Source organism: Stomoxys calcitrans, chromosome 3, assembly GCF_963082655.1.
Source record: "Stomoxys calcitrans chromosome 3, idStoCalc2.1, whole genome shotgun sequence".
NCBI classification, from domain to species: domain Eukaryota; kingdom Metazoa; phylum Arthropoda; class Insecta; order Diptera; family Muscidae; genus Stomoxys; species Stomoxys calcitrans.
Genome location: NC_081554.1, coordinates 92,157,510 through 92,182,288, shown reverse-complemented (window position 1 = coordinate 92,182,288; position 24,779 = coordinate 92,157,510). Strand labels below are relative to the sequence as shown.

Here is a 24,779-nt window from a genome sequence, read left to right as displayed (position 1 = left end):
TCTCTCAGAAGGACATTTCGCTACTTTTCCCTCATCAGGATATCCATCTACTTTGTGAAAATGGACATTTTTGTTTTGCTCTCTTGGAATGACATTTTTCCTCCTCTCTGTTGCTGTTGCGTCGATATGCGTGAATGACACACACACTCATACACAAAGAGACACACACTCACCACTCTACTACATTTGTAGGTTCTTTTATTTGGTCACTTTTCTGAACAATTTCTTTTACTTGAATCCACACAAGGCATAATTTTCTTCAATGCTGTTGTCATTTGATTTGTTTTTCTTTAGTTTTAATTGATTTTAAATCGTTGAAACAATTTAGTTTTATTTTATAATATTTTTTTACCTAAGAGCACACACACGACACACGTACGAATACAGAAATTTCGTCTATTCTTCCATCATCAATGAATCGATATATGCCGATATCCCAATTAACATATCGGAAGAAATCGAAACTGACAACCGCCCAAGAACGTCATTCATTTAAATGAATCAGCGCAAACCGCAAACGCCATTGGCACTATAATTCAAGGTAGGATATATAAGGTATTGGCATGTGAATATATCGTGCATTGGTTTTTTATCTGTTTATTTATACAAGTACTGAGATTATAGAAAATAAAAGTTAGCACATAATGAAATAGAAGCTTTGGCTACTAAGGCCATCAGCTTAACAATTTTATTTTTATTTATTATTTTTGAGTCTCCAATAAAATTATAATTTAACGCCGTTTACACTGCTTTTTAAATCCGGATTTAATGGCTCGGTCATCTGTTTTCCCTTTATAAAATCTGCTGAGAGTCTTAAATCCGGATTTAATGACCAGTGTAAACTGACTTCTACACATGATAATGCAAATAAAAACTAATATGTCAATTTGGAAGTGTCCAGAATTTTGACAGCCTGGTGAGAATTTGCGCCATGTTCCCCTCAGTGTTGTATCGTTGATATTTGTTGTCAATGTTTCTGTTAAGTAGGTGCTGATGATGCGATGAGAGAACGTACAGATATTCTTTGTTTCGATCAATGTCAGATTTTCTGGAGCAACGTAGTCAGGATTTATTATACTGTAATTTGGTGTTTGAATTCCTTCTGTTATAGATGCACAAATGTAGATTTTTATCTCTCCTCCTAAAGCTGAGTACTCTGTTTTGCTTTTCAGGCGGAATGCTGTCAAACTCCATATAAAAAAACGTCAGCGAAACGTTGGAGGAAAATAGGAGAAAAAGTAGTACTCTGTTTATAGTGATGCATGGCGAAATAATTAAAAGTGGTCTTATTTGTACAACAACCACAAATCATATGGTGCAATTCGCCTTGTCATCAAGCTAATCGTCGTTTTGCCAACACACGCAAACAAATTTGTGTGCGTGTGTGTATACGTGTGCGTACATGAGCAGAGAATATGCCAGAGAGAAGATAACAACAATGAGAATACAAACAAAAATCTGACATCTTAATACTCTCAAACCTGGCCGGCTGTTAACAGCTGCTCGCGTAAGACTATCTTATTAAATCCGCCTTGATAGTGAGAAAAATGGCAAAAAGAAATTTTAGCGGCAACGTTTGACATCATTGTCGGCATTATTTTTATTATTGGTTTCAAGGGATCGTTTTTTCTTTTTGTTATATTTGCTAAAAAATGCCGTAAACTGAAATGTCAAAGTGGTTTAGAAATAAACTTTGTTTTACAACTTAGCTTTTACAGATGTGTTTTACATTTGTATTTTCATCATTATAACACTGTTTTGTAGCTCATTTGTGGAATATCGGATCAAATAGAACATATTTCTAAGCTTTTAGAAAAATACCACAGCTGTGTTATCAAGCCTTTAACATTTAGATTCACTGCAAAATCAAAATAAAAAAATTGTACTCAGCTGTTCGCATGACCTCACCTTATTAGTGCATCCTGACGTATTGTATGTATTTGATACTAGGCTTTATGTTAATTTTTTTGTTTTTGTGTATCTTCACAAAATTAAAATAAAAAGATAAAATTCATGGTACAATTAAGAGGCAGAATCATTAGCACAACAACAAAAATCTACCCCCAGCGAAACTACCTTGAGTGGCAAATCCCGTTAATTGAAAAGTCAAAGTGGTTTTCGAAATAAACATTGTTTCGCAACTTATCTTCTTCAAATATGTTTTATACTTGTATTTTCATCATTATAACACTGTTTTGTTGTTTATGTGTAGAATATCGGATCAAAGAACATCTTTTTAAGATTTTAGAAAAAAAATCACAGCTGTGTTATCAAGCCTTTGACATTTAGATTAACTGCAAAATTAAAAAAAAAAAACACAAATAAAAAATTGTACTCAGCTGTTCGCATGACCTCACCTTATAAGTGCATCCTGGATAAAATTTTGGCTGATACACATCTACCCCCAACAAAACTACCTTGAATGGCAAATGCCGTGAATTGAAATTTCAAAGTGGTTTTGGAAAGTGAAAACTATTCTAAATTATTGTCTTCTTCAAATATGTGTATATATGTCAATCCCATGGCAGCCGGTTGTACGTGCCGGATTGACCCGATGAAGTTCTTCATCGGCAAGGGCTGCCGCTTTGGTGTATAACACTGCTACAACAACAACATAAACATGTGTATATATGTACTTTTATTATTATTTTTTTATTATAAAAGTGTTTTGTTGCTTATGCGTGTGTGGAATATCGGATCAAATAGAACATCTTTTTAAGATTTAAGACCAAAATCACGGCTATGTTATCAAGACTTTGATATTTCGATTTACTGCAAAATCAAAACACTCTTATAAGTGCATCCTGCTGTATTCATAAGACTTGTCTTATGTACGTCAAATACATATAGAGCGCGGTCGGTATGTATCCTATATGTATTGTACTTTTTTAATAGATTTTCGATGAATAAAAAGCTCGATTTAATCGTAAATGTGGAATATTAATTCTAAAATCCATTTGTCATTTTAACCTTTTTTGACGTATCACACAGGATTCACTGAATAAGGTTAAGCCAAGCGATCAGCCGATATACTTTTTTTTTAATATTTGGCAGTACTTGGCATTGAGGATGTCAACTTGTTCTCTTTTTACATTCATTCTTTGTTTACGTTTTCTCCTATATGATGACATTTTCAATCGTCAGATTTGACATCCTTAATGATGTTTATGGGGCCTATCCACTTTGTGTTTTTGCATGTGACCTAACCTTCTATTAGTGAATCCTGCGTATCACACGATGTGTACAAGTTTCATAGTTGTTATATTTGAAATTACATGCGACAAATCTTATGGTGTAATAGCAGCTAATTCTATTTCGATATACGCACGGAGTCGTCTGTCGCTTTTATTTAAATTAACTTCATTCATTTCAGATAGACTGGCAACTATGGTTGGGCTTGGCATTTTCTCATTTTTCAGTTTCGTTTCGGTTGTTTCGTTGACTTTTTCTTATTTACATTTTTTAAAAATCTAAAATTGCTAGGTTAAACATAATACAGTTCAGTTATTCTATTTACAATGTGCCAATGCGCACTAAAAGCATAAAATTTCAGTGAAATAAGTGTTAGAAAGGTAAGAAAGTGCAATGAAAACGAGAAAACATGAACGGAAAAATAACATGCCAAGTGGTTGTTGCAGTAGTATAACCAAATACCTTTACTTCTATTGTTTATTTTGTGCATGTGTGTGATGTGTGCTGTTGTAAGAAATCGTATTGTTGTTGGTGTTGGCGTGTTTTGACAAATGAAATGTCTCACATGGGCGTTGACCACAAAAAATAATTATTTTTATAGAAATGTACTAATCTCAATACATCGTTTGCCATGATTGCAATGTTTTATTTTCTTGCTTTTAAGCAAAACATAAGTGGTAGCATATCCAGAAATCCCTGTAAGAGAATCTTTGGCAGATGTAAATTAGCTCCTTGTTTATGGTTGCCATCATATTCATCTAAGGCACGACCACAAGACCTGGTATTTTGTTTGTAAAATACCCAAAATTTCTATGGTTTCAAATTACCATAAGACAAGCATCGATATTAACCTTTTCACCCATGCCCCTGTTGTCGCACTTATACTCATTTCAACTCGTCAACCATGTCTGGCGCATTGTTGTTAATTAACATCAATTATGATTCACACAATTTGGCTTCCCGTCTCCTCACTGTTCCGTACTCGCTATTTGAGTTTCGCCCCTCAAAGACTTTCTCGCAGATGTGCACTTGATAGCTTAACATTGAGTTATGAGGGTGCATTTTTTCCTTTTTGCAAGCAACTTTTCCCCTCATGTGCTCGGTTTTGGCGTTTAGTTTCCTATTACACCTTGTCTTTTTTACATTAATAAGTTCTTTCTCTATATGACATCGTGGTGGTTTTTTTTTTAAGTTTCGTTCTTTACGCTTAACACCGTATCCCGACACAGTATCTGCACCATTTGTTCTTGGTTGGCGGTGGGACATGAGATTATGTTGTGTGTGTAGCGCCGTTTGGGACTTTGCCGGCTGTCGGTCAAGTGTTATCTACTTTTGCGTGTATTTTTTTTTTTTTGCTCCATTCCACATTTTTTTATTTGTTTTGTCCTGAATATTAAGCATGCACATTGCAAAAACTCGTACTTAAGGCATTGTTAATTTGGTTGGCTTTAAATGGAATGTGCCATAGATATATTCGTATGTAACGATAACTAAGTCCAGAGGATTGTGACTTAGTCCAGAGGATTGGAGTAGCTAAAGCTGGAATTACACATTATCTATTCTTATGTTTTTTTTAATGTAGCAACTCTGAAGGTGGTACACCTCGTGTGGTACCTACGAAAAATTTAATATGAAAAATGAACTTTGGGATAGTAAATATCTTTCGCTTGGAGTGAGCTCTTATTCATCGAACATACATACATGAAGACACATTTCAATATAAAAAAGAACAGTCGAAATGAGTTTACATGCCGATTAGAGCAAGCTCTACCCGTATTTGATGTACATAAGAAAAGTGTTGGTGATACAGAAATTGAGTTCACATATGTAAAGCACATGCCGTGTAATGGCACCTTAAGTTGGGAAGGCTCGTTGCAGAGTGGGAGATTCATAGGCGCCCTACAATGTTTGGATTCATTAATAAAACCTGAAACCTGAATGTATATCAATGTAAAAAATAAAACACAAAGAGTACCCCAACCACCACTTCATTGTACGTGTTTCCGAGAAGACGAAATTCGCAGGCATGAATAAGCAGCAGCTAACTCTCTTTATAAAGATGGTCAAAAATTTATCGCTCCAATCTTACTGACCCTAGTATCAGAGAACTTAATCTGAAAATCAATAGCGTGCTCAAAAAACATAAGAATTATGGAACACTTGAAACACTGTAACTTGTTGCCGATAATCCGTGATCTACCGTCAAGTAACTCCTGAATTCTGGCAGAGAAGGGTTGATAGAACCTCAGTAACTTTTGGCGGCGTAGCAGTAACAGATCGGAAGTGATGCCCCAGTTTGTTTAAGCATCCTGAGAGTAGGAGGACGAGAAGGACAAAATTATGCAGCGCCAAGTCATCTGAAGCTCTGATGCTCACGAACCTGGATGTTAAGGGATTCATGACCAAGGTCCTCAACCTGGCTCTCGATACCCTTAAAGTCTTTGTACCTCTATCTCCTTTTGATAGTTTTCGATTCTGTCCTTGGTGTTGGTTATGTAGTTTTTTTCTTTAAATCGGGCGCGCACCGTCCTATATTGCCGTGGTCGGTAAATAAGTTCTTTTTGGTGGTGTTTTGAAGGCTGTACCACTTAAGAAGTTAAATACGCACATTGGTTTATATGGGAGCTATATTAGTTTATAGGCCGTTTCGGGTCATATTTCCCACGTATGTTAGAGGTCAAACACTTTGTACAAAAATGCAGCCAAATCGGTTTAGTCAGGCAAGTCGATATCGAGAGATTGGTCTATATGGGAGCTATATACATATATCTAAATATGATCCGATATGAAAAATCTTCAGTTTCGATATTGGAGGTCCTCCAGAAAATAGCCGTTCCAAATTTCAGCGAAATTGGGTAATAAATTCGCTAAGAATGGCCTTAAGACTCATAGTCTCAGATTGGCTTATATGGCAGCTACATCGTAATAAAGCCCGATTTGGACAGTATTTTCGGTTCGGACATCGGTAAACATAGTAGAGCTCAATGCTTCAAATTTCATTCAAAACGGGCGATAAATGCGGCTTTAATGATATGAAACAGCTGAAGTCTACTTGGAGGAGAAATGAGAAATGATGTGAGCCAATAACAACTTAAAATCTCAAATTGGTTAGAGTATATGAGACTTTGATGCTCCAGTGCAATGATAATAGAAGACAATAAATAGGAAAATTGAAACGAGTTAGGGTTGGGATGATTTAAAAGGATTTATTTTCGCAAGTGAAGAAGAAGGTATGCCAACGAAGTTCTATCGGTAGTTTTCTTATTACGATTGTCAAAATTATTCATTATGTTGTTGCTACCGCCGTTGTAGCACAAACTTGTTGCAACGACTTGCTAAATACTAAAAATTCCATTAATGGACAATGGATACTTATCCCATATTAATGAGTGCAGTCCGATTAACGTTTAAGCTCAATGATAAGGGGCCTCCTTTTTTTGCGGAGTCCGAACGGCGTTCCGCATAGCAAAACCTTTTGATAGAGAAGTTTTAACATGGAAAGATATCTCAAAAATGTAGCCAGCTTTATTAGTAAGGGAAAAACCATCACTGACGGATTTTCTGATGTTCACACCGGGTACACCGGGGAGGCCGAACGCCTCATAATCAGAAATCCTAACCTCCGCACTACGGTGGCAACGACTTTGATATATTTAATTTTACTTGGGGATTTTTGGGCGTAGTTTTAGCATATTAGAATATTAGCGATATCTATAAGAATTTGTTTATGGTATTTTTGCATAATCAAATGTATTTTAGATCGCTCTTTCCATACAAGTCCGATCACAGTGCACTGCCCAGAGCATAGATGGACACAAATACACATCCGCGGGCATAGAACAAAAGGAACAGAAGCACACGTTTACTGCCTTTCCGCGATCCACTCTAGTGGAGGCCTTGAGGATCGAGAGCAGATTCTTGTATATCTTCTTCATTCTAGAGAGGAACTCCATGAATATGGCTTTCAGTTCCATCTGATGGATTGCTGGGAGTTTTTGGGGTCAAATTGATTTTGATCATGGAGTATGGATATTTTACTTCTTTTATTCGAATATGACATAGGCTCATAATCCCTTCATTATGCGCCCATAGAAACAGCTGTCTTTCCTCCCTTTTTGTAAAATGCTTTGTTGCCATTGGCCCACACATTACATAATTTACTAAGCCACCAGTGATTTAAGAAAATATGGGATTCGCACGTTTTTTTCGGCTATTAGTTTTCGTCATCCGATTTTTAGACTGTTAGAATCTACCTTTCAGGACTATTCCGGCCAATGAATTGGCGACGCTTTTGCCTGCCATGGCGGTTACAGCAACCCATGGGGGTTGATCTACAAAAATTATCTCGGTGTTCGGCTTGTAAGAGAATTCCGACCATCGACAGTCGGGAACTTTAAGTGGCTTTCCCTCAAAGAGTTAACTTGGCGACATCTCGATTCCCGCTCTAGTAGGTTTGATTGCATTATTGCTCCAGATCTTTCATTTAATGTTTTAAACGTACTACGGGAAAGCCTTATTAGTAACTTTAGGTATAGAAAACATGACTGCTCGAGTTTTTTTGCAAATTTTAAATTTGTATATGAACATTTCGTAAAGGAACTGGGGCAAACCTCTCACATGAGTGTTGTCCGAATCAAGTTTTAGCTCAATTCTAAGGGGCCTCCTTTTAAAAGTCCAGTCAGAACGTGGAGCCGTAGGGCGACGCCTCTTTGGGGAGAAGTTTTTACATGGCATATTACTCTACAAATGCCGCCAGCATTAAGAGGGAATAACCACCGCTGAAAATTTCTTGCTAGGATTCGAACCCAGGCGCTCAGCGTCATAAGCAGACAAAGTAAGGGATTTTAAAACATGCCTCACCCTTCAAATAGAAATTTACTAGACCTTCAAAATTTATAAACATGTTATAATAATGTAAATCACTTATATAATCTATGACGTGCCACAGCGACAAGAGCAACAACAATTCTATGGCAGTTGGTTTTACACACCGGGTTGACCCGATGGTTGTTGTTGTTGTAGCCAAATTTTTATGTGGAGGAGGTGGCGATCCTCGATCAAAGGGTCCATTGGTAATTTAAAGGCACCAATAACTCGCCTTGTCATATCGAGCATCATGGCACTCAGTATTTGAGCAAGAGCCGGTGCCGCCCGGCCTTTCACTGAAACTCTCCGCTCAATACCTCTGATTGTTCGCGGCTGCCGTTGCATCTACTCCGTTTGGAACATTCCACTATCCGTAACCTGTGGACGCACCCGGTAGCTCGCAGCTAAACTTCTCATGACAGCAATGAACTCCACACAGCTTGGACCTCAATGTTTTAGCCTGTGTTGTCCTCACAGCTATCCCGTGCCGGTGACCCGTTGGTGTTCTTCAACGGCAAAACCTGCAGCCTCAGAGTATAATACACTGGTACAACAACAACAACGTCACGGAGTTCCACCACACAGGTTGAAACTCTGAGCTGCGAATTGTGTGGTGTTCATCGTCATCACGAGAAACTCAGCTAAGAGCTACCTGGAGCGTCCAAAGGTTGTAGTTAGTGGATTGCTTCGTATACGGAGTAGGTGCGATGCAGTTGCGGAGAGAGTCTCAGTGAGGGGCCGATACTGAGAGTGTATTGAGTGTAGTGTATTTAGTGGGTGTGATACTCGATATGGCAAGGCGAGCCTTTAAATAACCAAATGCCATAATGTTTCCGCGGCGATCGGTCTTATGGACCGGAACCATCTTGCTCACCTATGGAACATGACCAATGTGGCTGTAACAACAACAGTAATTAATCATGTCATTAAACTTGTAAGGAAACCCCGGAACTTTGAGCTCTGATCTGTGTGGTGTTCATTGTTATCACGAGTAGCTTAGCTACGAGCTAAGGTGGAATGCTGGAATGCTCCATACGGAGTAGCTGAAATAGCAGTCGCGGTAACGAATGGACAATCTCAGTGTCTCAAATACTCAGTGCCTATGATGCTCGATATGACAAGGCGTTATTTGCGCCTTTAAATAACCAATAGCCATCATGTTCCCGCGGCTATCAGTCCTATGGACCGGAACGAGCTTGCTCGCCTATAGGATCAAGACGAGGGTCGCCACCTCGCCATGTAGACGTGTGGCTACAAAAACAACAACCTTTTGAAACCTAAGTTTCTCCAATTGGAATGCTTATATTTTATTGTGGCATTGCTACAAATGTAAGGATTAGAATAAACCAGCAGCCAAATTTGCATTCATTCGGTATGAGCACATCAACATCAAATAAAGCCTGTACATACAAAACTACCTTGCACACTGCCCAGTGTATGTGGTTGTTTTCACATAGGCCAAATGAAATACGATTTGTGCTAGGGAAAAATGTGCGTGCTTCTCATGAAAGCAAAATGATATCGGTCAAAAAAAAAACACAGACTGCCGACTGAAGCAAACCATAGATACTTAAAAAGAACATATACGTTCCTATTTCTTCTAATGCATGGTACTGGCGCTGTTTTACATGATTTGTTCTTTATTCCTATAACAAAAAAAAAAAAAAAAACTACTAAAAATACTAACTTAGTGCCCTGATTTGATTGTGTGTAGATGTTGTATCGCTTCTGTAAGTACCATGTGTGATTTTGTGGTGAATTGGTCCAAAGCAAGACGAGATGCATGTTGCATGGAGCACATATGTTAAAATGTGTATTTGGGCAAATCCAGAAAGGTTTTCTTATTTGGGGCCTCTAAACATTAACATTGTAATGTTATATGTATAACTCAGCCCTTCTTCTTAGGACTTTCTAAGGATGGGAATTATAAGGTATTTGTGGGATTTACTCACTTTGCAAATATGACAAACTTTCATGGGCCATATAGGTAAAATCGTTTACATGATTCTGCTTAATACCTATAACCTCGTAGCTGAATCTATAACAAAAACTCTGAAGTGAAAACTCAAATGGGAAAATAAAGCGCATACATACGGAACATTGTGGACTAAGCTACAGCTTTTGAGCAAAATGTCTATTAATATAAAACAGCATCTATAACACATGTTCATTGTGCAATGATGTGTCACCTCCAGCAACATACTCAGGACTTTTCGATGCCGACATTTTAGCTTAATGCGTGCTCAAACAAGGAATATTGTAGACTTGGCAGGCAAAACAGACTCACGTTGGCAATTTTAGTCCATTGTCATACCACAGTAGCGACGCACTGGTAATCGCACTGGTAATCCGACCAAACTATGCAAAGTCCGCAGGGTTTTGAAAAAATTTACTTCAGTATGAAAGTGCCTTTATAAGCCATGATCATAGTGCAATATTGCATCACTTCTGGAAAAATACTTAAAACCTTTTCTGAACCAGCTTCGACTAATTTCAGTCAATGAAGAAGAAAACATTTCAAAGGCCCTTTAGAAGGCCTTTTTCGATTCTTTGCAGTTTGATGAAAAAGTAACACACGATATCCGTGTTTTGAGTTTCATTCTATAAGTAAAATGTTTGAGACGACATACATATGGACGATGTGTATATGTATATGTGCGCATTTGAATATTGTGCTTCTAAATGTTAATAGGGAGGAAGCATGGTGGATAGGAGACTTAGTTGGTTAAGCATGTTTTTTTCACAAGAAAATGTTATGGGGTATTCCATTCGATTTCCACCAGAAGCTCACAAAGCTACCTTGCTGACCACGTGCAAAGCAATTGGTCGGTCTGTGGTAAGTAATGCAGCACAGTGTGGTCTTGTCAGCTATGTGATACACAGTGGAATAATATTCAGATCTGTCAGAATGCCGCTCTTCGAACTGCGACGAACTGTCTCCTCAGTTCTTGCGTGCACCACCGCCATCGGTAGACAAAGATCCTACTCGAGCGAAGACATAACTTCATTCTGTCTAAGCAATACCTTTTGAGCTGTCATTGCAGAGACTATCCAAATCATCATTTTGCGGATAGATATCCACTGCCCAAAAGCCTCAAGGTGGGTCTTCATGATCTAGAGCGGTATAAGAAAGAACATCGCACCTGAAGAAATTGACCTCCCCCGGTAAACCAGAGTAGTTCTGGTTCAATTACGTTCCCGCCGATGCAGCCGCCTCAACTTCTACAGAGCAAGGATTGATGCTCAATCCCATGGCAGCCGGTTGTATAAACCGGATTGATACAACACACTGCTCCGGCAACAACAAGGATTGATGCTAACGTGCAGGATGTGAGTCTTGATTGTGACCTGGTACTGTTTAAATGCCCTACCCACTCGACTCAGACCCAACAAAACCAAGCAGACCAAATATAGAACACAACAAACTGCTACAACAACAAAAACTACAACCCGATTACCAATTGAGAAGCCGTAATATCCACCCTTGAATCTTCTTTAAACCCTTGAGAGGAGTGGACATGTTTTTCTTTCGCTCCGCAAGAATATCTCTTCACCTATATGTTTCTGACGAAAACACCTGGTTCGGATCTTGGAACATAAGACCGATCCAATACTGTCTTCGCATGCCTGCCTTCTGCCTAGACTATAGGTCATCTCTGGCAAAAACATGGGTCCTTTCGAAGAGTTAGAGAAATAAAAGGACCCTCGCTCTCAGGTTTATAGAGAGGCTCGGTGGCCTTCAACAATGCACGCATACCAAAGAATCCCTCAGATTCAGATTAATGGAATAAGAGGTCTGTTCGCGTATTTTTCCTTAAAATTTGCCAGTAAAAATTTGCAGCAGAGTAAAATTTGAAACAGTGGGTTATTTTAAGCCTACCGACATCTGACCTAAATTTGTTTCAGATCGGACTATATTTAGATATAGCTGCCATATGGACCGATATCCCGATTAAGGGTCTGAAGCCCATAAAAGCTTTATTTTTTTAACCGATTTCGCTGAAATTTGAAACAGTGAGTAGTTTTACGCCGCCCGACATCCGACTCACATATCGTTCATATAGAGCGATATATCGGTTAATGAATTTTTGGAGATTTTCAATTAAAAAGTTAATTGATACAATTATTTTTTAAATTGAATCTTACAAAATTTAATATATAAAATGTGATTGAAATATTAACTATTTCAATTAAACAATAACGGCCCAGACCACAAACTTTTTGAAATTTGAAATTTTGCACAAATACTTCTTATAGATGTAGATCGGTTGGGATTGTAAATGGGCCATATTGGTAAATGTTTTGATATAGCTGCCATATAACCCGATCTTGGATCTTGACTTCTTGAGCCACTACAGGGCGCTTTTTTAATCGATTTGGCTGTTGCACGATTTGTGTTGTTATGATTTCCAACAACTCTGTCAAGTATTATTCAAATCGGTCCATAACCTGATATAGCTGCCATATAAACCGATCTGGGATCTTGACTTCTTGAGCCTTGATAGTGCGCAATTATGTGATTTTGGTGAAATTTTTTTTGTACAACGGCTTCTCCCATGATCTTCAACATACGTGTCAAATATTGTCTGAATCGGTATATAGCCTAATACAGCTCCCCTATAAAACGATCTTTCTAAAGGGCGCAATTCTTATTCGATTTGGCTGAAATTTTACACAATGACTTTTAATAATAGTCCCCGAATCGGACCATAACTTGATATAGCTCCAATAGCATATCAATTCGTTTCTTTTAGGCTTTCCTTTCCCTTGTTTGACTAAATAGAGGCACTGGGAAAAGAACTCAAGAAATGCGTTCCATGGTGGAAGGTATATAAGATTCGGCCGGGCGAACTTAGCACGCTTTTCTTTATCTAAATCTATTTTGGGCCATTAAACAACAAAAAAAAAAATAATTTTGTTTTTACAAAAACTTTAATATTTATATTTGGAAAGAAACATGTCGCACTGTTTTGTTATAAAACATTGGTATGAAAACACCAATTAGTTGATTCTTCTTAATCGAAGTGTTCTTTAAACGATAAGTAAATAATTTCGTAAAAATTTTAGGTTCGATTTTTGCATATTTGTTCACCGGTGCAACATTGTGCTAAGGAACTATAAAAACGGCAGGTTTGGGAACAACCAGCAACTGTTGCTGAAAACTTGTCTGAGGAACTATCATCCACATTGCTAAGGCCTGGCGGATTGGTGGTAACGGGAAATTGGTGGTAACCGTTGTCAAAAGATGCGGGATATCATATGAACGTATATTAAAGAGTAACTGTCAGAGTTAGAGGACGATTATCAGTTGCTTTGCCAACGGGCAAATTTGTAATAAAAATTTCAATTTCTTTTTTGAATTGCACACTTTTTTACAATTTACTTAGCAGCTGAATGTTCAAAACATTGATATTGACGGCACTTAATAAAAATGTTCAACGTTGTACTAATTTCTATCTCAAGGTTTTATCTCCTGGCAACGCAACTTCAGTTAAGTTGCAATCCATAATCGACCCATTAATTTTTGGTATTGTACTTTACATTAGTGCTCAATGAGGAGAAAGAAGGCGCTACACAAAAATGCTACCATGTACTTGGTAGGTCATTGACTAACTTTATTCATTTTGTCTGCCATTAATGGAGAACCCCATATAGCAGAAGTACAAATTGCTTTATTTTAAATAGGGGAATAATGAAGTGTCGATGCTGTGAATGAGTTCATTTGTTTGAATACGTTTATGGGAAGCAGAAACTACATCGGCAGGCCTTCCCCATTGGTTACATTAGCACATATCAGTGATTTTTTGTCGCAATAAAAACGAGCCATATCCATTCTCCCTTTTGTAACACCCAAAACGCTTTTTAAAATATCATTATATTTTGTTTCTTTTATTTTAGATTTTCTTCCGAAGCACCAAGTGGTGAACTGACGGCAAAATATGACCGGACTACGCCAACGGTGGTGCCTTAATTCATTGCTGTTATTTAAAGTGTTGTGCATTTTAATAACGAGAGCAGTCGCTCAACAAGATTTCTATCAACAGAATCAATACTCGACACCATCTACAGTGAACTATGATGGGTACAACAACAACAACAATAATAATAACAACAACAATAATCCCTACAATAATAACGATCCGTTTAATCAAAATGTTAACCTAAATAATATAAACGATCGTACGCGCTACCGTACTGATAACAATAACTTGAATGACTTGGATCAGGATTTTGGCAAACGTCCCGGATCATCGTTCGTTGACGAAGAGCCATCTTTGAATCGTGGAAAATCGTCGTATAATGTGAAAACAACATTTCTGGAAGCGTATCATGCCAAAGAACCCACATACTTTATAGTTGCATCACGCATGGTGCGGCCTGGTCTCATTTATCAGGTTGCTGTCAATATACTGCAGGCTCAGTATCCGACCACCGTACATGCCAGTATCTCTTGTGATGGGGTACAAATAAGTGGTGAATCGAAAGAAGTCAAAGAAGGTGTTCCAGAAACATTGCTTATGCGTGTGCCTCCCACTAGTGTCGGTGGTGAATATAAGTTGCGCGTTGAAGGCTTTTACAATAATGTTTTCGGCGGTTTAGCATTCCTCAATGAGACACGCTTGACCTTTTCGCAACGTTCAATGACCATCTTTATACAAACGGACAAACCTTTGTATATGCAAGGCGAAACTGTACGTTTTCGGACTGTGCCCATTACAACTGAGTTGAAAGGGTTCGATAATGCCATTGATGTCTATATGCTGGATCCGAATCGTCACATCGTTCGTCGTTGGTTGTCCAGGTAAGTGTCGATTGGGGTTTTTTTTAATACTAAGTCCATAGCTACTGTATATTCTTACAGATTACTATAGGGATCCCAAACTATATAACTATATTCGAGGTTCCAATGTACTAACGAAGTATATAAACCTTTCGTCACTGCAGAATTGTTAAATTCCTTGTCCCAAGAGCAACATATGCTTTACTCACTGTAATTGAGATATGTTGACGAAAGCTCAAGCATTGATCCATAAGTATACGGGGGCGGACTCTCCCACTTACCCCTAAAGTACTAGCCAAAAATAAAAGTGTACCGATCGGGATAATATGGGACTCAAATGAAAGGTATTCAGGAGTGGGGTACGAATTTCATATTAAAAATTAGATCCAAGCAACTGAGGGGCCGCCCCAACCCCAAAACCCCCTAAAATAGGTTTATTGGACGATCATGACAATATGGGACTCAAATGAAAGGTATTCGGGAATAGATTGGGGATATGGGCAGGAGGAAGAAACAGGCATTATAATTTGTTAATATGGGAAGGGGGCGGACCCTTCCCCTTAAACACCATCCAAAATCAAAAGTTGGTCGATAGGCACAATATGGGTATCAAATAAAAGGTATTAGAGGCTAGAAAACGAATATCGTAGTAAAATATTGGGTCCAGTTACCCAGCGGGCTGCCCCAACCCCAAAACTCCTCTAAACAGATTTATTCGACGTTCATGTCAATATGGGCTAAAATGAAAAGTATTCGGTAGTAGATTACAAATATGTTATACAAAATTAGGTCCTAGTAATGGGACCACCCCCAAATAGGCACATTAGGCGACCATGGCTATATGGAACTCAAATGAAAGGTATTTGGGAGTAGATTACGGATAGGTCATTAAAATTTGCGTTCAAGTCTAGTTGACGCCTTTTCTCCTAAAAATACATTAAAATAGGTTAATTGAATCATTATAACAATATGGGACTCCAATGAAAGGTATTTAAGAGCAGAAAACCAATTTTGGAGCCAAGTTTTGGGGATACGCACTAGAGCACCCCCTAAACTCAACTTCATTTCCGACTATGGCAATATGGAGCTCAATCAAAGGTATTTAGGAGTAAATAATGAATTTGATATCTTTTTTCAGGGGATAGGACACGGTTCGAGCGAGCGGTTCACCTTTACCGACCATAGCAATATGGGGCTTAAATTAAACGGATTTCGGAATGAGGCACACATTTAATATCGATACTTGAGTCAAAATGTCTGAGCTGCCATCCCTCCCCTAAACAAGACTTCTCATTACTCTAATTTTCAAAAAACGAGATCTAAGAGATTGGTAATACGATTCGTTTGAAAAATTTTTGCACTCTCACAGTCACCTTAAACAAACTTCACTCCACCCTCAAACAGAACAAATTTATTGATCATGCCAATACGAGGCTCATATAAAATATATTTGAAAGTGGAGCACGAAGCTTATATTTACTTTATGTGCCAAGTGTTTGAGTGACCACCCCACCCCCGAAACACCCCATAAAGAGGAAATATTTACCAAAGTGGTAATATAGGACTCAAAAGAAAGGCTTTTGGGAGTAGAGTAAAATGTTGCTCATGAACCGAGCAGGGGCAAACTTCTCACATATCAATGAGTGCTTTCCGATTCAAGTTCAAACTCAATAATAAAAGACCTTTTTTATAGTCTGAACGGCGTGTCACAGTGCGACCTCTCTTTGGGGAGAATTTACATGGTGCATCGCAAATTTGATTTTCATTTTAAGAGGGGATAACCACCGCTTTTAATTTTTGCGATGTTCTAGCCAGGATTCGAACGCAAGCGTTCAGCATCAATGGCGGACATGGACTAAAGTCGCACCAATTCGATATCCACATTCAGGGCGATGTGTCCCCACTCTAAAAAGACATTAGAGAGTTAAAGAAGGCGCAGCGGAGCGGGACCGGTTCAGGTAGTCATTAACAAAGATACAGAATATGATCGGGCCGACATGGCTGCCTTGGGGAAACCCCGAGAAAACAACAATCGGTTTCGTATTAGAATTACCATACTTGACACTTTGTGTACGAACAGTTACACACGAGCTCAACCATTTTAGAAACGAATAACTGAAACCATACAAATACAGTTTCATCAACAAGAGTGTGTGATTATCTTTATCGAAAGTTGTACTGAAGTCAGTGTAGATCACATCAGTCTGTCTACGACCCTTGAAAGGATCATTGACCAGACATGTAAATCCCAAAACATTCGTAATAGTCGATCCTGACTTTCTCAAACTATGTTATCAAGAAGAAGGAAGTAATGAAAAAACTTAATGAGAAATAAGTTTGATGAATATTTTTCCCATTTTTATAGTTTGGAGCGCACAACAAGCCGATTACTGGCAAGCCGATTCCGCCCCATAGTGGCATGGGGCGGATTAATATCTGCATCCTCTTTTTAACCTAACCTAACCTAATATTTTTCCATTAGCTTAGGAGTAGCACTAGGTTTGGAAATACCTCTGTAATCTGGCATTGCTTTGACTGCCAGATTTAAACAAAGGTGATATGATTTCTTCCACATTTGTGGTAAATATCCAAACTTTAATGGACTATTGAACATTAACGATGAGGGATACGGAAGCTGCTCGGCACAAAGTCTCAAAATGCATGCCGGTACTCCATCGGGACCTGCAGTAAATGTGTACATAATTTTTCTTAAATTCTTCAAAACCGTATTTTCATCAATAAAAGTTGTTGTTTGCTTGTTTTTATTGCCTGATTGAGGGAGCTTCAATCATATACTACAACAGAATATGTGAATTTAAAAGGGATCACTAGAGTGACAAATAATCGAACTTGTTGTTGTAGCCACATTAGGACCGAAAGCGGCGTTATAGACATTGGTTATTGTAAGGCGCCAATAAATCGCCTTGACAAATGGAATATTACAGGTACTCTGAAATTAACCCAATGTATTCAAGGTACTCACTACAGTACAACCTATCAATGTACGGCGTGGACCCTACACCTAATGTAACTGAGGAGTTCCCACAAAGTACGAAACGCGTGTGGTAATATCTGGCGTTCTTTTCCCATTTCCTGTAGCCTCTAATTTGGAATGCTGCCTTTTACAATATATTATTGTATCTGGATGAAAAAGGTGTAAAAGTGGTCGCGTATGCTGATGACGTGGTAATTGCGGTTAGGGCAAAGTTTCCCTGCATTCTAAGGGCTATACTTCAGGAAGTTCTACGTGCAACAGCAAAGTGGGCTACCGAAAATGGTAGCCCAACAGTGGAGCCTGCAGGAGAGCCATTAACAAAAGTTGGGGGTTTCGACTGCGTGTCATGCATTGTGTACATATTGCAGTTGTCAGGCCTTTAATGCTATATGGTGTTGTGATCTGTTGGACAGCGCTCCAAAAGTCTACCTACCGCTCAACACTTACCCGGATCCAAAGGATGTCTTGTTTGTGCATCACAGCCGCATCGAGGCTGTGATGCATTTTTTAACCGAATTCGCTGAAATTTGAAACATTGAGTTATTTTAAGCATCGTATCATCTGACCTAAATATGGATTAGATCGGACTATATTTAGATATAGCTGCCATATAGACTGATCTCCCGATAAAGGGTCTGAAGCCAATAAAAGCTTTATTTTTTTTTATCCAATTTCGCTGAAATTTGAAACAGTGAGAAGTTGTATGCCTCCCAACATAGGACCCAAATATGGTTCAAAACGGACTATATTTAGATATAGCTGCCATATAGACCGATAAAGGTTCTGGAACCCATAAAAGCTGCATTTATTACCCAATTTCGCTGAAAATTGAATCAGTGATTTGTTTTAAGCCACCCGCCATTTGGCCCAAATATAGTAAATATCAAAATTAGATATAGCTGTCATAAAAACCAATATGCCGATTAAGGTTCTGAAGCTCATAAAAGCTTTTTTATTATCTGATTTCGTCGAAACTTGAAATAGTGAGTTGGTTGAAGCCTCCCGACAGCCGACCCACATATAAGTCAGATTATACTATATAGATACAGCTGTCATATAGACCGATCTTCCAATTTAGGGTCTTAATCCAATAACAAGTAGATTCATTGGCTGAAAATGTTACTTGTTTTTAGTTCTCGGGACCTGAACAAAATTTGATCGAGACCAGCTACTAAAGGGTGATTTTTTTGAGGTTAGGATTTTCATGCATTAGTATTTGACAGATCACGTGGGATTTCAGACATGGTGTCAAAGAGAAAGATGCTCAGTATGCTTTGACATTTCATCATGAATAGACTTACTAACGAGCAACGCTTGCAAATCATTGAATTTTATTACCAAAATCAGTGTTCGGTTCGAAATGTGTTCAAATTTTGACAAATTTTGTTCAGCGATGAGGCTCATTTCTGGTTGAATAGCTACGTAAATAAGCAAAATTGCCGCATTTGGAGTGAAGAGCAACCAGAAGCCGTTCAAGAACTGCCCATGCATCCCGAAAAATGCACTGTTTGGTGTGGTTTGTACGCTGGTGGAATCATTGGACCGTATTTTTTCAAAGATGCTGTTGGACGCAACGTTACGGTGAATGAACACATTTCGAACCGAACACTGATTTTGGTAATAAAATTCAATGATTTGCAAGCGTTGCTCGTTAGTAAGTCTATTCATGATGAAATGTCAAAGCATACTGAGCATCTTTCTCTTTGACACCATGTCTGAAATCCCACGTGATCTGTCAAATACTAATGCATGAAAATCCTAACCTCAAAAAAATCACCCTTTATTAAGATATAAATACGGATATAGTAGTGGAGTTAAAATAAAAAAGATGATCACTATATCCTTGTTCAATTTGGTCCAGATCGGCCCAGATTTGGTATAGGTGCCATATGAACGATCTCTCGATCGCTTGGCCCTATAAAAAGCGCATTCATTATCCGGTTTCGTTGAAATTAGACGCAGTGACTTAGGTTAGGCTTTTCGTCATCCATGTCCTATATGGTTCAAATCAATATTTTGTTCTACAAAATTGAACAGTGACTTATATTTATTAGACCACTCAACGTCCGCGACGAATTTGGGTGCTTAAGTTATCCAATTTTTGTTTTCATTCATTCATTTTTATTAATCAAACAAATGTGAGATATTATCAGTGATAAAAATTAATTCAATTGAGTTGCCTATAAGAAGCATCTAATATTGATAAAGTGCTCAAAAGAACATCCAAGTAATTGTTTCGCAAAGTATTCATAGTCTCGTCTACAACGACGACCGTAAACAAACCGTAGTATGCTGTGGAAACACTTCTGAAACCTAAGCAGATTAGTCCTATTGGATCCGGAATATACCTCAGCACCATACAATATATGAGGCATCAGCAACGAATGATGCATAATGCATAAATTTTATTTGTGTGGGTAAAATAACATTCAAATTGTAGAGCTTTTTAAGTATAAAGTTTAATTTGGAGCAGATTTGTGCAATGTGCAAGGAGAATACAATATCCGAATCAATTACAAAGCCCAATGAGGTCATAGTATCAGTCGATGTGACAACATTGTTTTGAACAATAATATTTTGAGGATAGTAGTGATGACGTGAGCTATTGAATACCACGCATTTTGTTTTACCAATGTTAATTGTTAAGTTATTTGACCGAGCCCATTGACAAACTCGTCCAATATCTTCATCAAGGTTCGAGATGCAACTTTCTAACGTACCGGTGTCAGCTGTACTTAACAACTGAAAATCATCGGCATATATTGCTAAATCTACATAAACAAAACAGGTCCCAAGACAGAACCTTGGGGTACACCAGTAGAAATAGAATTAACATTAGAAACACGATCATTGCAAACTACATACTGCGAGCGATTTGACAAAAATGACATAAGAAGTCTACAAGAGGTATGCGACAAATTGAAGTTGTTAAAGAGTTTTAAAAAAAGAATGTTATGGTCAACAGAATCGAAAGCTTTGCTGAGGTCAAGTGCGGCAAGAATACAGGGATTGCCTTTATCAACAGCACGCCTGATCTCATCAGTAAGTTTGACCATAAGAGATGTGGTACTGTGGTGTTTTCTAAAACCCGATTGACAAGGGTCAATCAATGAAAAACGATTAAGATGATCCACAAGTTGATCCCTTATTATTATTTCAAATGCCTTCGATAATGCTGGAAGAATGGAGATTGGACGATAATCAGAACAACTTTGACCGGTAGTGTCTTTTTTCCGTAGGGGAGGAACTCTAGCTAGTTTCCATGCAACAGGAAAAACATTCGTTATTAGGATAGTATTAAAAAAATGTAGTATATGCTGCTGAATATAAAGTAAGATTAACTTAATAAATCGAATAGGTATACCATCGGTTCCCAAAGCATTCGACTTAATTCTAAATATTGCACATTGTAATTCGTCCGCATATATATTTCTAAAGTTAAGGGGGTTGTTACGGCTATCAGAGTAATAATTATAATTATTATAAAATAATTATTCAACAAACTAGGATCTATATCACAATTGCTATCACATATAACTGAATCAAGACTGCCGGTAGAGCGTATTTTAGACCACAATTCTATCGAATCTGTGGAACCAGCAAAAAAACGAGCACCATATGAGCGTTTAACCCTTCTTACAGTATTACGAGCCATAGCCTTGTATCTCTTATGCCGCAAGTCATTACTGGCAGAGGGTTCTTCAATAGAAGCGCGATATGCCAAATCCCTGTTAAGGATAGCTAACCGCACATCATTATTATTGTACCATTCTGGTTTGCCATATCTAATTATTTTCGTTTTATCAGGAACATGCCTGTTAAACCAAATATAGAGTTTTTCATATAAAACTGATAGCTGTAAGTTCGTATCAGTGGTACAGTAAATTGACGAAAAGTCAGTAAGCAATATATCGTTTACCAAACTTTCCATATTGACAGAGCTGTAATCACGAAAAGATTTGAAAAAAGTATTACTGCTGGTAGGCAGTAGATATTGCAAAAGCATGAATGCATGTTTAGAATTAAGTGCGGGAAAGTTGAATTGGCTGCTCTGAATCACGGAGGCGGTGCAACTCACAAGAGTGTAATCAATAAGAGATAGAGAGTTTCGAACTAAGTCGAAGTGCGTAGGAGTGTTGTTGTGGAGGACGGAAAGAGTGCAGCGAGTTAAAGATAGTTTAAGACGTAAATACTTTCTAGAATCTAAAATATCACAGGTAAAGTCTCCTAAAATTATTACATTCGTGTATCTATCAGCGATATCAGAAATCACATTTTCTAAAGCATCTAAATCTCCATTCGGCAAATATACAGTTCCCACAATAAACTCATCCATTCCAGAATTGATTCTTAAAAACAAGGCTTCACAATTCCTAGGCTCAGACGACGACAAGAGAACTTTTGCATTAAGATCTTTTGAAACATACATACCGTTAAGTGTGCGTTAAAACTAAAGTTAAACAGATTATTAAAAACAGTAAAGAAAATGAGACTAAAATAACGTTTAACATATTCAAAAATATCAAAAATAGCTGACTAAAAATTAATTTCAGTAAATTAAGACCAAAATCTAGATAATACTTGATGAATTATTGAACAAGAGTCCAGTAATTCGACAACTAACCCTCCCTCCCTATCTTATCTAGAAAATTTTATAAAAAGAATTTTGTATCAATCACGTAACAAAATACCAGGTTAAAAAAGTTAACCTGGTGTACTAACCCACCCACCCAACCAAAACTTAAAAGTTAATTTATAATTTGTTTACATGACTGCATGAGGAGTGCCAAATGTCGGTGTAGAGGAAATAGCAATAGTTGGCGCATTGCTTCTTCGGCCCAACCGTCGCCTAATTAAATGTTCATCTTCTGCACTTTCTCCAGCCAGAGAGGAAATTTGCTTTAAATTGCAAAATGATTTAGACCCGTTTTTATGAATAATATTAGCAGCCGGTATAGATGCAATTAGACGAAAGCTTTTAATTTCTTTTTTCTTCTGCAAGTCCCGACAGATATTTTTGGCCTTAATTGCAGCTGGCGGAAGATTTTCATTCAAATACACCCGGGACTCGATATCGGTTGGGAGTATATGATTCAACTTTAAGTCTTTTTTAGCAAAATATTTCTTCATCACTTCATCCCTTTTGATGGCAGAACAGAATTTGATTAGCAGTGTTTTCTTGTTCTTCCCCAGCCCAAAAATATATAAATATAAAAACTCGATTATTTTCGTAAAGCAGATACAAACTTGGTCCGAATCAATTATAATTGTGTTCAAGAAAACTTATAGTTATATTAAAATATCGTCGTATCACTGTTAAAGAGAGCAGACGTGTTTTTGAGCGGCTCCATAAGTTCGACTGGTATTCACTGTTCCGATACATTTCTGGCAAGGAGGAGGCGTGTAATACATACTTCAGGAAGCTGTGCATCTTGCGACGAGTTCGGGAGGCTGCCCTTGTTCGGAAAAGTGCTTATTTCTTTGCGAGAAGTTTTAATTTTTTAAAACAGATTGTGAAATCACTGGAAGGAAGATCTGTTGATGTTAACCGGTCAATGTTTTGCACAAATTCAGCAATCGGCACAACAGAAAACAGCTGGTACGTTTTGACAGTTTTGATAGTGTTGTATTTTACGTTTGAGGCCGAGCTTACATTGTAAAAGAAAGTCAGAGCTTGGATTTAAATAACTAGCAATAGAAATTCACCACTGCTACCACAGCATTAGATTAAATATACAACCCTAAAAGTATACTACAGAAAATTATAAAAACCGACTATAGCTCTGGTAACAACTTATCACCAAGAAAGTAGTAACCACCAAATTATTGGTCATTAAGGAATGTCAGAAAATCAGAAAACTTTGTTACAGACAACCCAACAAACAAAAAGAAAACTCCAGGAAACATCGCCAGAATATCAAAATATGTCGAAGAAACCCGTTGGCAATATGGAAGTGAGCGACTTAGTCGAGCTGATGAAATGCACAATGAGCGAATTGCTTGAAGACAAACTGCAAAATCTACCAACAAAACAAGATATTGAGGAGGTCAAGGCGGGCATATCATGGGCAACATCAGAGATTTCAGATCTCAAGGCAGAAAATGCAAAATTGAAAATGGAATTAGAGCTTCTGAAAAATAAAATTGAGAATAACGACCGTAGCATAAGATGGTTAGAGAATCAGGTCAGCAATACAAAACTTGTTTTTAAGGGAATTGTGAACGAAAAACCCGCAATAAACCCGGTTGTTAAGCTGTGCACTGAAAAACTGCAAATAACACCAGCCATAAAATCAGCTAAAACTATATTTGAACGAGGAAATGTGCAAACGGTGGTAGTAGAATTCGATAATGAAACTGTTGCATCAGAAGTACTTCAAAAAACAAGATTTTTATCCGGAACTTCAATCTATGTAGATCGAGATCTATGTCCAAGAAGACAGCGAAACAAGGTTGCAATGCTTTTAGTACGGAAGGATATTCTCCAGGAATCTAAAAAACATAAAATAATAGTAAGGGATGATAAAATGAAAATAAAAGATTATTGGTTCACATGGAACAACAACAACATTTTAACGTGTGGAAAAAGGAATGCTGAAATAGTTCTCAAAGAACTCTATGGCGAAGAATTATCCAGAACCAACTTTGACACAATTTTTGATGAGATTCAGTCAAAAAACTACTAAGATTAAATTCTAATCAGATTAGCCAAACTGTCGAGCAGAAAAATTGTAATTTAGAGCTAAAAATAATATCTTACAATATAAATGGTTTGGCAAACAAATATATGTTCCCAATATTCTTCACTTTTTTAAATGATTTTGATATAATTATTCTATTGGAAACACATCTCACAATCGAAAACACTAAACAAGCAGAGAAATATTTTCCAAATCACGATATTGACTGGGTATATGCAACAAGGGCAAGTAGATATGGAAGAGC

The 24,779-nt window shown here is 37.7% G+C and overlaps 1 protein-coding gene across 1 annotated transcript in view; it reads left to right on the top strand.

Annotated features, from left to right (window-relative positions):
* The first annotated feature begins 3,409 nt into the window (after window positions 1-3,409).
* The window catches only part of LOC106090422 (CD109 antigen), a 32,040-nt gene continuing 10,670 nt past the window's right edge, over window positions 3,410-24,779 (top strand). Inside the window, exons 1-2 of the mRNA XM_013256594.2 lie at window positions 3,410-3,572; window positions 13,957-14,860. Of these exons, the coding sequence (XP_013112048.1) occupies window positions 13,998-14,860 (863 nt within the window). The 5' untranslated portion in view covers window positions 3,410-3,572; window positions 13,957-13,997. The remainder of the gene's footprint in view (window positions 3,573-13,956; window positions 14,861-24,779) is intronic.